Source organism: Eulemur rufifrons, chromosome 17 (assembly GCF_041146395.1).
Source record: "Eulemur rufifrons isolate Redbay chromosome 17, OSU_ERuf_1, whole genome shotgun sequence".
In the NCBI taxonomy this organism is placed as follows: domain Eukaryota; kingdom Metazoa; phylum Chordata; class Mammalia; order Primates; family Lemuridae; genus Eulemur; species Eulemur rufifrons.
The window spans coordinates 46528163-46541567 of NC_090999.1; the positions used below are offsets into that span (position 1 = coordinate 46528163).

The 13405-nt window shown below is 45.1% G+C and overlaps 1 protein-coding gene across 2 annotated transcripts in view; it reads left to right on the top strand.

Moving 5' to 3' along the window:
• The window catches only part of MAP1B (microtubule associated protein 1B), a 98515-nt gene that overhangs the window by 69240 nt on the left and 15870 nt on the right, over nucleotides 1–13405 (top strand). The window contains exons 1-3 of one of the 2 annotated variants that reach the window (XM_069492346.1): nucleotides 712–831; nucleotides 4303–4385; nucleotides 6792–6932. In XM_069492346.1, the coding sequence (XP_069348447.1) occupies nucleotides 6801–6932 (132 nt within the window). In that variant the 5' untranslated portion in view covers nucleotides 712–831; nucleotides 4303–4385; nucleotides 6792–6800. Of the gene's footprint in view, nucleotides 1–711; nucleotides 832–4302; nucleotides 4386–6791; nucleotides 6933–13405 lie in introns of those variants that run through there. The other variant, XM_069492345.1, reaches the window with a different exon arrangement.

The window sequence follows — 13405 nt, forward strand, 5'->3', positions numbered from 1 at the left end:
CCCTGCTGCTTCCAGGGTCCCCAGACCGTCCTCTTTTGATTCTGAGGTGGAGCAGACCCCTTTTTGTCCCACAACAGTCTTCCCCGCTGCCCCCAGCCCCCACCCGGGTCGGCCTTCGCATTCACCCTGGGCTTTGTGGGGCAGCCCTCAAAGACTGTTTCTTAGGGAGGCAAGAGGTGACACGATCATCCATCCAGCCCCCGGTCTTGCTTCCCTCGGACCGAAGCTGAGGGAGGTTAACTATTATTCACGGGCTGCCTCACAGAGTCCCCGTGAGGTGTGGAGGGGAGACTGCAGACCGCAGCGGTGGGGAGAGAGGCTGGGACCGGGTTGCCATTCTTCCCTGGGGAACTTCTTTTCTGCAACAACTGAATGAGACCTTTACAGGCGAGGGTGGTGGCCTCTCCTTCAGAATGGCTGGCCCGCTTCCCAGCGTGAAACATTCCCCAAATATGCAACTGTGTGAGCGTCCCAGCAGAGAGCCGCCTGCCTGCCCCCTCGGGGATGCCCGGGCTGAGGCCCGGGCTTGGCCAGATGCTGGGGTGGCCCGGCCCCTGGTTACGTCGTCCGGGGGAAGAATCTGGCCAACAGTCCTGCCGTGACAAGAGCTAGAAGCTTCTCTCTCTCTCTCTCTCTCTCTCTCTCTCGCTTTAAATCCCCTCCTTCATTCAAATCCAATCCTATAAAAAGGCTTTTGTTGAAGGAGCAGCCATGGCATCTTGGTGTGTGTCTGCGCCATTCCTCCCAGCATTTCCAAAGATGGACAAAAAGAACATCGTTAGTTGAGTTCCTGGACAAACTGGTCTGAAAATTGATTTGGGAGGAGTAGAGGTAAACAGCAGCTGTCACATGGCATTTGTTTTGTTTGCAAGTGATGAAGCCAAAGAGGAAAGGAACTCCTGGCGGATGGTAAGAAGCCCCCCTGCCAGGGAGCGCCTGGGTAGCAGGCGACCTTGCTGTGTGTCTGGGGAGGGGTAGGACGCGTGGGCAGGGGGTGGGCTGTGCAGGGCTGCTGTTGCCCGGAGGTGCATGTTGAAGGGTGCAGTTGGCAGGGCTGGGGGCATCGTGTAGGAGCACTTAGGAAAGAAAGGGGCTGTGGTTTCATTACCATCTCTTGGGGAGGGGGCCGCTTCTATGTACCTTGCTCAACTCTGCGTCTGTGGCTTCCTACAGAATGTCGTCAGGACAGTAGTCACACCTGGACATTGTGCTGCCTGACGCTTTGGGTGCTCACATCCAAAGTATGACCGAGGCAATGACTATTCACTTCTTGGTCTTAAGCTTTTGCTTAATTTTGCCTCAACTTAGTGCCTTTGAAGTTCCTGAACTCTTTGTTTCAAGGAGGCCACTGATGGAAAGACCTAGAAAGATGACCTTATGGTTTTATGTGTTTTGCTGATTTTCATTTTATCGTTTGCTTATTCAATTTGATTTTCTTTTGCTTTAGCTTTAAATGCACATTGTTGTCAAAAACAACCAAAAAGCCAAAGGCAGGCTGGGCAAGGTGGCTCATACCTGTAATCCGAGCACTTTGGGAGGCCAAGTAGGGAGGATTGCTTGAGGCCAGGAGTTCGAGATCAGCCTGAGCAAGAATGAGACCTCATCTCTATCAAAAATAGAAAAATTAGCCGGGTGTGGTGGCACACGCCTGTGGTCCCAACTACTCAGGAGGCTGAGGCAGGAGGATTGCTTGAGCCCAGGAGTAGGGTTGCAGTGAGCTATGATGACGCCACTGCACTCTAGTCCGGGAGACAGAGGGAGACCCTGTCTCAAAAACAAACAAATCAAAAAACCCAAAAAGCAATGTCCAACAAATTAAAATATTTAGCATTTATAACAAAGGAACTTTCTTTCCTGTGGCTTATTTTTCTTAAACCTCACTTCTTTGCCTGCTCAGACTGTGTGACATTGTTCTGTTTCTTCATTTTTAAGTGTTTGAAATAAGATGTCACATACTTGCTCTTAATTTTACCTTCCTTTATGTGGGTATTCTGCTACCTTTGCCTTTTTTTGGCCACTATTCTAATGCTTTCTGGCTTCTCACGTCTTTAAGCACATTTCTGGTTTTATTCCTTTGGACTTTTCCTTAGCTCTCCCTTGGCATGTAATGTCTGTGCCTCGTCTGTTTTCCCAAATCCTAGTTCCGGTAACTAGCACCGTGGAGCAGTGCAGTGGAAGGGCTCTAGAGCAGGCGACCTGGGTCCAAATCCTGGCTCCACCACTTACTGGTCATGTGACCCTGGGCTAATTAATTCTCTTCTATAGACTCATTGTCCCCAGTGGGAAAATCGTAGTACCTGTGTCACAGAGCTCTTCTAGGGATAAACGAAGTCATGTATGTGAAGTCTTAGAACAGTGCCTGACACCATAATTAGCCTGGGCTTCTTTTATACGCGATGTGGGACTTATTGGTAAATACGAGCTGTTAGGAAGAGTGAGATGGTGGAGGAGAACGGGCTTGATAATGGCCATGGTGGTAAGTTTCTCAACATGTTGCTGTTTCTATAGTACTTCTGGTCCTTGATGATAGAAAGGAAAAAAAACCCTAGCTAAGCTGTGTGCTCTGGATTGCTTTCTTTTTTAATTTTCTAACTGCTTTATTGAGATATAATTTGCATATGATACAATTCACTCGTTTAAAGTGTACCAGTAAATGTTTTTGATATATTATCTTATTTTTTAAAGTTGTGATTATATATTAATATATATAAAAAACATAAAATTTGCCAATTTAACTATTTTTAAATATACAATTCAGTGTCATTAATGGCATTCACAAGGTTGTACAACCATCAACTCTATTTTAAAAACATCATCATCACCCCAAACAGAAACTGTACCCATTAAGCAATAACTCCCCAGTCCCCCTCCCTTACTCCCATAACCTCTAATCCACTCTCTGAGTCTATGAATTTGCCTATTCTAGATATTTCATGTAAGTATAATCATATCATATTTATCCTTTTGTGTCTGACTTATTTCATTTAGTGTAATATTTTCCAGGTCCTTCCGTTAGGTTGTGGCATTATCAGAGCTCCATTCTGTTTTACGGCTGAGTGATATACCACTGTATGGATATGCCACATTTCACCTAACCACACACAGGGCAGTTTGGGTTGTCTTGCTTTTTGGCTATTGTGAATAATGCTGCAGGTAACGTCGACATACTAGTATCTGCTCAAGCTCCTGCTTTCAGTTCCACCTAGGAGTGCAATTGCTGGGTCATACCATCATTCTATTTTAGCTTTTTGAAGAAGTGCCGAACTATCTTCCCGGAAAATAGTTGCTTTTGGTTATTCTCTGCACTTGTGTTTCTCTCCGTTGGTGTCCGTCTCCCTCAGACTCTGTTTTGTGTCCTCCTGTCGCCTGAGTGTCGTTGTACTTCCAAGCGGCAGACACGTTGTGGTTTGCCCTTCCAACCACATGTCTCCCTCCCACTTTTCTGAGGGAACACCCCTCTTCTCTGTCCCTTGGCAGCTGGCAGAGCGTGTGTCACCAGCTCTGGCCACACATCTGCCTGATGAATTTCATCTCATTGTCCAGGGAGGGAGAGTCTGGTAGAAGGGGGTCCTAGGCCTCAGTCCAGTTGGCCTGGGACCTGCAAGGTGTGGGAAGTCGGGGCCATGGCGCCAGGCCCTATGGGGTCTCAGCCCTCTGCAGACTGGCCCCTCATCCCACACGACACCTTGCTGTGCTCTCCATCTACTGTGCTTGTTTTTAGGGGGCAGTTTGGCCACCCCATCCTGCAGGAGGGTTGTTCTCCACTTCATTTCCTCACAGTTTCTCCAGTTTTCAATGAGCAAGCGAATTACTTAATGAATACTCCAACAGACTGCAGCCTGCCTCAGGCAGCCATTCTGGTTGTTGGGCTAATTGTTAGCCGGGGTTTCTGGATGTCATTCACTTCACAATAAGGCTCCTAATTAATCTCAGCACAGTTCTCACCAGAAGAAAGGCTGATACGGAGAAACATCCCCAATTACCATGAGAAAGGAAATGTCAAGAGCCCGGTTGAGTTTTCCTGGCACCCACCCTTGTCTCAGATGAAAACCGCCATTACCGCGCGGAGGCTGCCTGGGAGCGCGAGCGGCCCAGACTGCACATACCCAGCTCGGAGGAACCTGGCGGTGTCCGCACCCTCCTGTTCAGTGGCACCAGTTGTGTTTCCCAAGATGGTGTAGAGAATCCCAGTGCTACAGCGTTGGGGGCAGAAATTATTCTGCTATCCGAGAAGCAGGCAGGGCGGATTTCATCTGGAAAAGCTGAAGGTCTCCTCTTTTGTGTGTGTTTTTGTGCCTGCAGGACAAAAGATCCTTCATCACCGAAGTGACGTTTTAGAAACAGTCGTCCTGATCAACCCTTCCGATGAAGCAGTCAGCACTGAGGTGAGCATTTGGCTCTGCACAGCGTGGGGCAGGGCCTCACATGCTGAACAGAGACCCAGCTGGTCAGAGGGGCTGGGCAGGCAGGCAGGAGACAGACTCAGGAGACAGAGGTCCTGGGTCCGGGGATCTCCCTTAATTCCCAGTCAGTGGCTGGTTCTCTGCATCGGGACCACCCTAGGCTGCCCCTCCCAGTAAGGACAATGTGGAAGATGCTAGCTGGGACTGTAATATTTTGTCAAGGCAAGGGGATATAGAATTTGGGGTATATATGGGGGAGTGTTGCTGGGATGGAGTCTGGTGGGGATATAGCAGGGGAAGTAGACTGCAAGCCCTCAGGACAGACACCCAGGACAGGCTTGGAGAAGAATGGCATCTCAGATGTGAGCCCCATTCAGAGCTATCCCCACACCCTTGAAAGGCAGAACAGCATAGTGGTCAGGAGTGTGGACTGACACCAGACTGCCTAGGTCCACAATCCCACGTCTGCCAATGACTAGCTGGTGGCCTTGAGCAAGTTATCCACTGCCTTTGTCTTAGTTTGCACCTCTGTGCAACTATTAATACCATTATTAATACCATATGAAATTGTTGCTACAGAGAGTAACTGTGTATTTCAGAGCCCACTGCGACATAAAAAACTTGGCTGAAGCCGAGAGTGCCTGATCACCCAGGCCAGAGGAATTGCTATAGCTCCATTTTACACTTCCTTTATTGTAGCTGAGCACATTCGAGACTGAGTTGCCTCTTCGACTTTAAGTAGCCAGAGTCCCTGGGAGCCTCCATTATCTGTAGCGTCTCTTCTACCCACACTTTGAGTATCTCTGTGACTGCATCCTGTTTTTGTAAATTGATATATAATTCACATACCATAAAATCCATTATTTTAAAGTGTACACTGCAGTGGTTTTTAGTATATTTACAAAATTGTGCAACTATCTAATTCCAGAACATGTTCATTACCCACTAAAAACCCTGAAACCGTTAGGACTCACTCCCCGCTCCTCCTTCTGCCAAACACTAATCTACTCTTCCACCTGTAGATTTGCTTATTCTGGACATTTCATATACATGGAATCATACAATATGTGGCCTTTTGTGTCTGGCATATTTTACTTAGCATAATGTTGTCAAGGTTCATCCATGTTGTAGCGTGTAACAGTACTGAATTCCTTTTTGTGGCTGGATAATGCTAGACCCCATTTGTGTGTCCATTCCTCACTTGATGACCACTTGCGTTGCTTCCGCTTTTTGGCGTAACCTGTTCTAACCCATGCCTGCCTGCTTCGGGTCGGCATGACTTCTTTGGCCATCTGTTAAGGTCCAGGTTGAGGAAAGTGATGGGATGGATAGCAGTCCTTCTGTGACTAACAGAATCAGGAAGTAATTACGACTTGAAAAACGCTGGAGAATTAATAAATGTCCAGACAGACTGCCTGGAACAGCTGTGAGAAATGAAAAGAGAAAAATAAGGAAATTTTTTTTGTAAGGAATCCAGGCTCGCCTGTAGATCAGATGGGGCTGAAACAATTCCTTAGGTACATGTGTTTCTCCGTGATTAGACTGTGGGGTCCTTGGGCAAGGGGTCATGTCCTGTTTACTTTTGTATCCTCCCCTCAGTGCCTAGCATGATGCTTGGCATGTAGTGTGCGCTGAACATTCACAAATTGGGCTCAGAGCGGGTACCTTGGTGCTTAGAGCGGTGTTTCTGCTGAAGGACAGCTGGCTTCCTGCCATTTAAAGTTCACAGGGAGTTCTTTAGTGCAAACCATTTGCAATTCTGTTCCAAAGATTGCTATTCAGGGGTAGCCTTTTCTTTGTGTTCGGTGTCAAGCACCTTGCTGATTCCATTGGAGACTGCACTTGGAGCTGTGTGCTTGCTGCATGGCTTGGAAGGAAAGGGATCCTGGATGGAGGGGCCCACGGGGGACTCCGTTGGAACCCTATCCTTCCTGAGGGTCAGTTGGGGACCTGGACTGTAAATGGTGACTCAGCCTGTGAGATATTCACAAGTCTTTCCTGGTCTCACAGACTACATGCTGCTAGCAGACACTTCTGAACAGCTGTGAAACAAATGATTGCCAGCTGTGAAGACTGCTCTGCTAAAGAGGAGAAAACTAGGGGGAGAAAGTCAACTACTGCTACTGTCTTGGTTGTAGCAAGACTTTGAAAATGACATTCATGGGCGAACTGACATCCACACTTCCTGGTTTTGTGGGTGATTTCTACAGCTAGGGCTCTGTCCAATCCTCCCCCTTTCTCCCCGTCCCCAGGGGAAATTAGACTCTCATTGAATGAATGCTTTTTGTTGGTAATAAACTTCATTGGCTCCAAAGGCTAGCCCTGTCCTGAAGGTGGGGTGGCAGCACTGCCCATGGCTCAGGTACTACGCTCTGTGCTTTGTTTCAGGTGCGATTAATGATCACTGATGCCGCCCGACACAAGCTGCTCGTGCTGACTGGGCAGTGCTTTGAAAATACCGGAGAGCTCATTCTCCAATCCGGCTCTTTCTCCTTCCAGAACTTCATAGAGATTTTCACCGATCAAGAGGTAGGTTTCTGTCTGGGAATGTCTACGCTTCCAGTTGCTTGGTTATTGTAGCCTTAGGCTGCCCTGCTCTTTGAAAGCACTGGGGGAGATTGAAGAAGAAGGGGAGGAATGTCACGGCTCCTTTGAAATAAGCAAAGCTGCATGATCCAAAATACTTCAGCTCTGTGGCTCATTGCCAAAGAATTTAGAGCACTCATCTATAATTAATTGGAATCATTCTTAATGTGCCTAAGAGGTAGATGGGAGGGGTTAGTCTAGTAAACATTTTATAGATGGCAAAAGTGATGGAGAAACTTGAAATGTTAGAGCCCCAATGAAAAACCAGGTTTCCTGTTTTCTGAGAGAATGCTCCAAAGATCTCATGGGCTTTTGGTAGAATTTAACTGCCTTGATCTCCTTCAGGACTTATACTTTCTTTTCCAGGCCTAATTATTTAGATTTCTCTTACTTTTAACGCCTGATCCTGATGCTTGAACTTGGGTTGTTTGAACAGTGGGCTCTAGAAAAGGAAATAGGGCTCATCAATGACCCAAGAAAAAGATGGTTAAATTAACTGGACTGAAGCTGGATCATTACTACTTCTAATGAATATATCTCATTCAAAGATGACACGCAAAGTATTGAAAACTATATGAAGTTAGTGGTATTTGGTGAAATCACATGAAAGATTTTAATTTATTTATTTCTGCTTGAAACCTTATCCTGGCTGGGAAACTTTCCAAAATAATGTGCCTTTTTCATCTAGCTTATCTGTTGATGGCAGTGACAGAAACAATGCAGGCCCATCACCAGGGCAGGCTGGGGCATGCCTGTGGCTGATAGCAGATTTCTAAATGGAGGGGCTGAGGGATGTGCTGAAAAGAAGAGTTACCACATCTGTTTAAAACTGTCTTCCTGAGAGGGCGGCTGCTGTGTCTCACGTGGACCGCAGAGGGCCATGTGTCTCTCTGCATTTAATCTTCCTTAGCCCTGCGGTTCACAGAGAGGTCTCTGCGTACTTTTCCTCACTGGCAAGAGCTGTAAGCAGACCGGCCCAACTTCATTTGGCTCACCTGGGGGCGACTGTAAAACACTGGTCAGATAACATAGTGATTTCCACTCTCCACCCACTGGGGAGGGGGGAATACAAAATAGAAAAGGGGCTCAGAAGGCCTGGTGTCATCTGCATCTTGAAGCACAGAGAACTGGCTCCCCACAGGGACAAAGGGACCCCCAGGCAGTCAGTTAGCTCCTTTCTCCGAGGCTTCAAGGCTCTTCCAGGTTGGTGCATCTTTACTACTTCAGAATGGGAGCTTCAGCCTGTCTTCTTCCAAGACAGCTAGAGTTTAGGTTCCATGTCTGGTTCACCTTGGTATTCATTGCAGCTGCACTTTGTAAAGGCTCAGTAAATCATTGTTCAATTGCATTGAAATTCCAAAGCTAGAGCTACAATTCTCACTCTGCCTACTGCCCTGAAATTGGCATCTGATCATTGTAACCTGTAACGTCAGGATCTTTTGCACAATTGTGTCCGCATGTGCCTGTTGTACCTGGAGGCAGTGGGCCTTTGTCTAGTAGCTCAGAGGTCACACACCCTATTATGTCTTGCCTGGGGGAAGGGAGAGAGCTGCAGAGGCCTGGAAGTGGCCCAGTGACCTGGTGAGTGAGCAGTTAAGTGGCCTGCCTGTAGGCTCATTTGTGTGCACATGGGTCCCTTTCTGCATTCCTGTGCAGTTCTGCAGTTGGTTTCTACTCAAGTCACTGGTTTCTCTTTTTTACTATAAAACCAGTCAAAGGATATATGTAAAGAGAAGTGTTTGTCACTGCCAAGATTTTAAATATGGAGGTATCACAATTTGTCCATCTGGACCCTAAATAATATCTGCCCCCCCTACTTTTTAAATATTGCTATTTAAGTCATTATTACTAGACTGTAGAAATACAATTTTAGCACAATGGACTGTGCATGTGTCAGATTTTGCCACTAATTATAGAAGAAAAAGAAATAGCCTTAACTGAAGAATTCGAGTTCTGTGAATTCTATGGCAGGGCAGATTCCCCAGGGTTTGTAATCACGGGGGGGGCGGTTCTGAAGGACACACATCTTCATTACACTCAGGCAGGTATCATTAAGGCCAGAGGCTGTGTCATATTCTCTTCTGCCACTTCCATAGCCCCCGTGCTGATACTTTGAAGAAAGTAATACTCAATCCATGTTGAAAAGGATTTCTAGGGTTTTCCCTAACAGACTAGATCAGTGGTGTCGGAGTGGTGGGGGGAAGGCCATGGAAGAGGGAGGACATTGGGTAGAATTCACTCTCTTCCTCCGTCCCCAACCAAAGCAACTCGGTCTTTATCTCCTTTACATTGTGGACTTTGAAGAAAGGATGTCACAGCAAAAGTGGACTGCAAATCACTGGACTAGATCAGGGGTTATCAGCCTTTTGGAGCTATGATTGCCCATAGTTGCCTTGAAAAGGGGTTGAGTACAGAGCGACTCGGTAGCAAAAGGACCTTCAAGGCCATTTGGTGTCCAGCTCTGCTCCTTTTATCCAGTCCTTGAAATATACTAGTTAACTCCAGAGAAACCAGAAACACAATTTGAGGAAAAAAAAAAATTTTTTTTTTTACAAAAATAGCTAAAAATAAATGGACTGAAAAATAAAACTTTCAGTATACTTTGAGCTTCAGGTTTTTGGAGTCTTAATCGTTGGAAATACAACCACAAAACCAGAACTTACAGTTAGGACAATTGCCTGGCTAACCCCATCATCCCTCCCTGAAGTCCAGGGATGGTGACATCATCTCCTGGGGGCATTTTTCAGTCTCTCTGTTAGAAAGTTTTTCCTTATTTGTCTCATTATATCTTCAAGGAAGGAATGTGATCCCTTTTCCACCTACAGTGCCTTAGACACTCTTCACCAACACTGCCAATTTTTTTTCCCCTCCAGATTAATCATCTTCAGTTTTACCCACAGTTCTTCATAAGATATTAAACGTTCCTTATAATCCCTGGTCATTGTCCTTCAAACCTGTTCCTCTGTCAAGAAAGGGAGATGGGATGGGTTTGGGAGAATTCAAACATTCATCCCTGATCATGTTTTAGAATGTAGGAGTTCCCAGACAGTTGGATATATCAGTTCAGAGCTCAAGGAACTCAGAATTGGGCTGGAGATATTAATTTGGAATCCATTAGCATATCAGAGGTATTTAAAGCCCAGAAGGTAGGTGAAGTGATCTAGACAGAGAAATGTATTAAGAAGAGAAAAGGGCCCAGGTCTGGCATTTAGAGGCCAATAAGGCCAAGGTGAAGGGGCCAGCAAGGGAGACTGGTTTCCATAAAGTGTAGTGACTCAGACTGTACACTCTGTTCCAGGAGTCACTGACCAAGTTAGGCTTGTGAGAGTCAGTGGCTTCTATAGTTCCCAATACAATCTTTCATTAAAGAAGTCTAAAAGTAGCTTTTGACCATGCACAAATACATCACCATGCACAACTAAATGTCAACAGGAAAGGGATGCAGGCTTTGAGGGGCTCTGCAATTTACATAATTTGGGGGCTCCCTTTAAGAGAAAAACACAATTATTAATACGCAATTAAGTACAGGACTTTGGTAGGGGACTATGCCAGCAAGGGGCCTTGAAGTTTAAGCTTCTTTAGCTTCATGATAAATTCATCGGACTGTCAACTATTAAATAAAATCCTGGCGTCTTTTCCATGGATATCATTGTTAAGTCACATCTCCCAATCCTTTACTTCACCCTGCTGGTTTACCGAACCTTACATTTATCCCTTTAGAATGCCATAGTGTTAGAGTTGACCTAGCCATTATTGTCTCAATATGAAGAGCTTTTCTAAATACCTTAATTCTACCAACCCACATTTTGCTGTGTCTCCCATTTTCATGCCATCTGCAGATTTGATAAGCATGTGTTCACCATTTTCATCCAAGTGAATACTTAACAGGACAGAAAATGGCCTTGAGGCAGCCCACCATAGACCTCCCTCCAGGCTGACACTAAGCAGCACTATTTATGTGGCTGGCCAGAAATCCATCCAATTCTGCTATCACACAATTAAATGTCTTACTAAAGCCCAGAGATACCCAGTCTACTGTATTTCCTCATCAGCCAAGCAAGTAACCTAATCAAAAAGGAAATGTAGTTAGTTGGCCATGTTTTAGAAACTTAAATCTTGTTTCATTAATATCATCTGCAGTAAAGCCATTTATTTCCTATACCTTCCTTCCTCTTTCAGTATGCCTGCATTTCATTAGAAAAAGAAATTTACAAAAAAGATTATCTTTGCCCTGAAGCAGTGTTTCTCCCAGTCATGTCTGTCATCCATCTTTGTAAGAACCAGGGTGGCACTCAGTTTGATAAGTATCAGCAGACTTGTGTTACATCCCAAGTGCTCACTCCAGGAAGACAGCATGTGTTGAATTGGCCAAGTTTGGCACAGTTCAACAAGCATCTATTGAGCCTTATTATGTATTGAGGAAACAAAGATAATTGAGACACAAGATAAGGTGTGCTTCCTGCTATCCAGAAGCATTTAGTATAGTGAGTAAAACAGTTACCATTTACTATGATGATGAGTTCTCAGTTGGTTTAGTAGACGCCTCAGCTTCCAAGTCTAAGAACTGGTCACATGTTTCCTTGCCACTGCTAACATTGCTGGGTCTTCCTTATCGTTCTCCTCCACTCACTGAATGAGCATTGATTGTGTGCCTCCGTGGGCTGGGCGCTCTTAAGACCCCGTCTTTGCCCTTGAGGCACTGACTGTCTAGTGTGCTTTTTAGCCCACAGGTCTGAAGGAGGCTATGGGGACAATGGGCGCTTCATTCTGTTGTGCAGCCCCAAGGATGCAGGAGTTGTTCCTCTTCCTCCTTCCTGCCCCTTTCCATCCATCTCCTTCATGGCTGGCTCTCTCTGGCCCATCTCTGCATTCTCATCTTGCCATGTTTCTCCAGCAGGACCGGATTTCCCCTCTCTGGAAAGAAACCTGTCCAGTAGTGCCCTTTCTTTTCTGCTTCTCCTTGGACATCATAGTTTTCCATTCACCAACCTTTCTTGGCCATCTTTCTTGACCTCTGACTTCCTCAGAATTCTGTGCAGCCTTATTTTGTTTGGGGTTATTTCCTGCAGTGCATAGAAACTGTCTGGGTAGGGGTGAAAAGACGGAAAGTAGGGAGATAGTCCTCAAGTCTTTTTGCCTTCTCCTTGAACTTGGCAATTACACATTTCACATAAAAAGAGCTAGTGATGGAATACCCTTGGCAGCCATGCCTCAGCCCCGGCAGAATTTCAAAAATTAAAATAGACTAAACTTAATTTTGAAATTTTACTGGTAAAGATTCAGCACTTTGAGTTGTGTGGATTTGCCCCCTAAAATGTCATACAAAACATAAGCAGTTTGCATGGTCTCTGTGTGAAGATTAGGGTGGAGAATAGTGATGGTGATGAGGGTCTATGCTAATTATTGGACAAGAAGCCACATTTGGTGCTTGTATTGTCTTTGGCCAGCAAATAATTTGAGCAAAAATTTCTCCTAAGGATGATTATCGTTTGCTTTTTCAGTTTTCTTAGATTCCAAAATAGGAGTTTATTCTTACATCCTTTTTATAGGACATTGTGAAGCTAAGTTAAAGGAAAATAGCAAAGTTTTGTCATTTTGCTATTTTGTGGACCTTCACATAAAATGTTATGCTTAGGACCAATAGGCTAATAAAATAAAAATGACAATTTTGCTGCAATCTAGTGTGGGAAAATTCAGATTCTATAAATTATCCTTATATACATACATACATAATAGTCACTTCAGAATGTTAATATTTGGGAGGTTATATGAGATAAAGAAAAGCAATCTAATACTGGAAGATAGTTCAGACCTGCTGGCTCAGGGATGCCTGGACCAGATGAAACTTTGCTTTGTCCTGTCATTGTTTGCCATCCAGGACACAGAGCCCTTGGTCGGCGAAACTCTGAGCTGATTTATGAGTTTTCCTGAGATGGAAAGAAGATTGGAATTTATGGCATGATTCTCCTCACTCTTTGCTAGACTAAGAACATGAAACATATGACATAATATGGAATGAGAAAGAAAGTAATATTTCTATTAAACCACAGTCTTTGTTTTGGTCCAGATTGGCTTTTCCATATTTCCATCCTTGGAAAGTACTAAACAATGTGTTGAAAACCATTTGAGCCAAATTTGATCTTAGTCACTCATATCCAACGTGCCCTGAAAAGAATGGGAGCAGTAAGAGAGCAGAGTGGTTCCCTTGGATTTAAACATGAGCAAATGGGGAATGAATTTGGCCACCGGCTTGTATAATTACCCAACCACTTTAATCATCACGGCTTCAGAGAACCTGCTGGGTGAACCACTCATGTTTTAAGTAGTGTGCAGTGAGGCCAGAAACCAGGCATTTTTTGTAGTCATGGGCATCTGTAATTTCTTGTCTCCCATTGGGGAACAAATCCACCAAACTT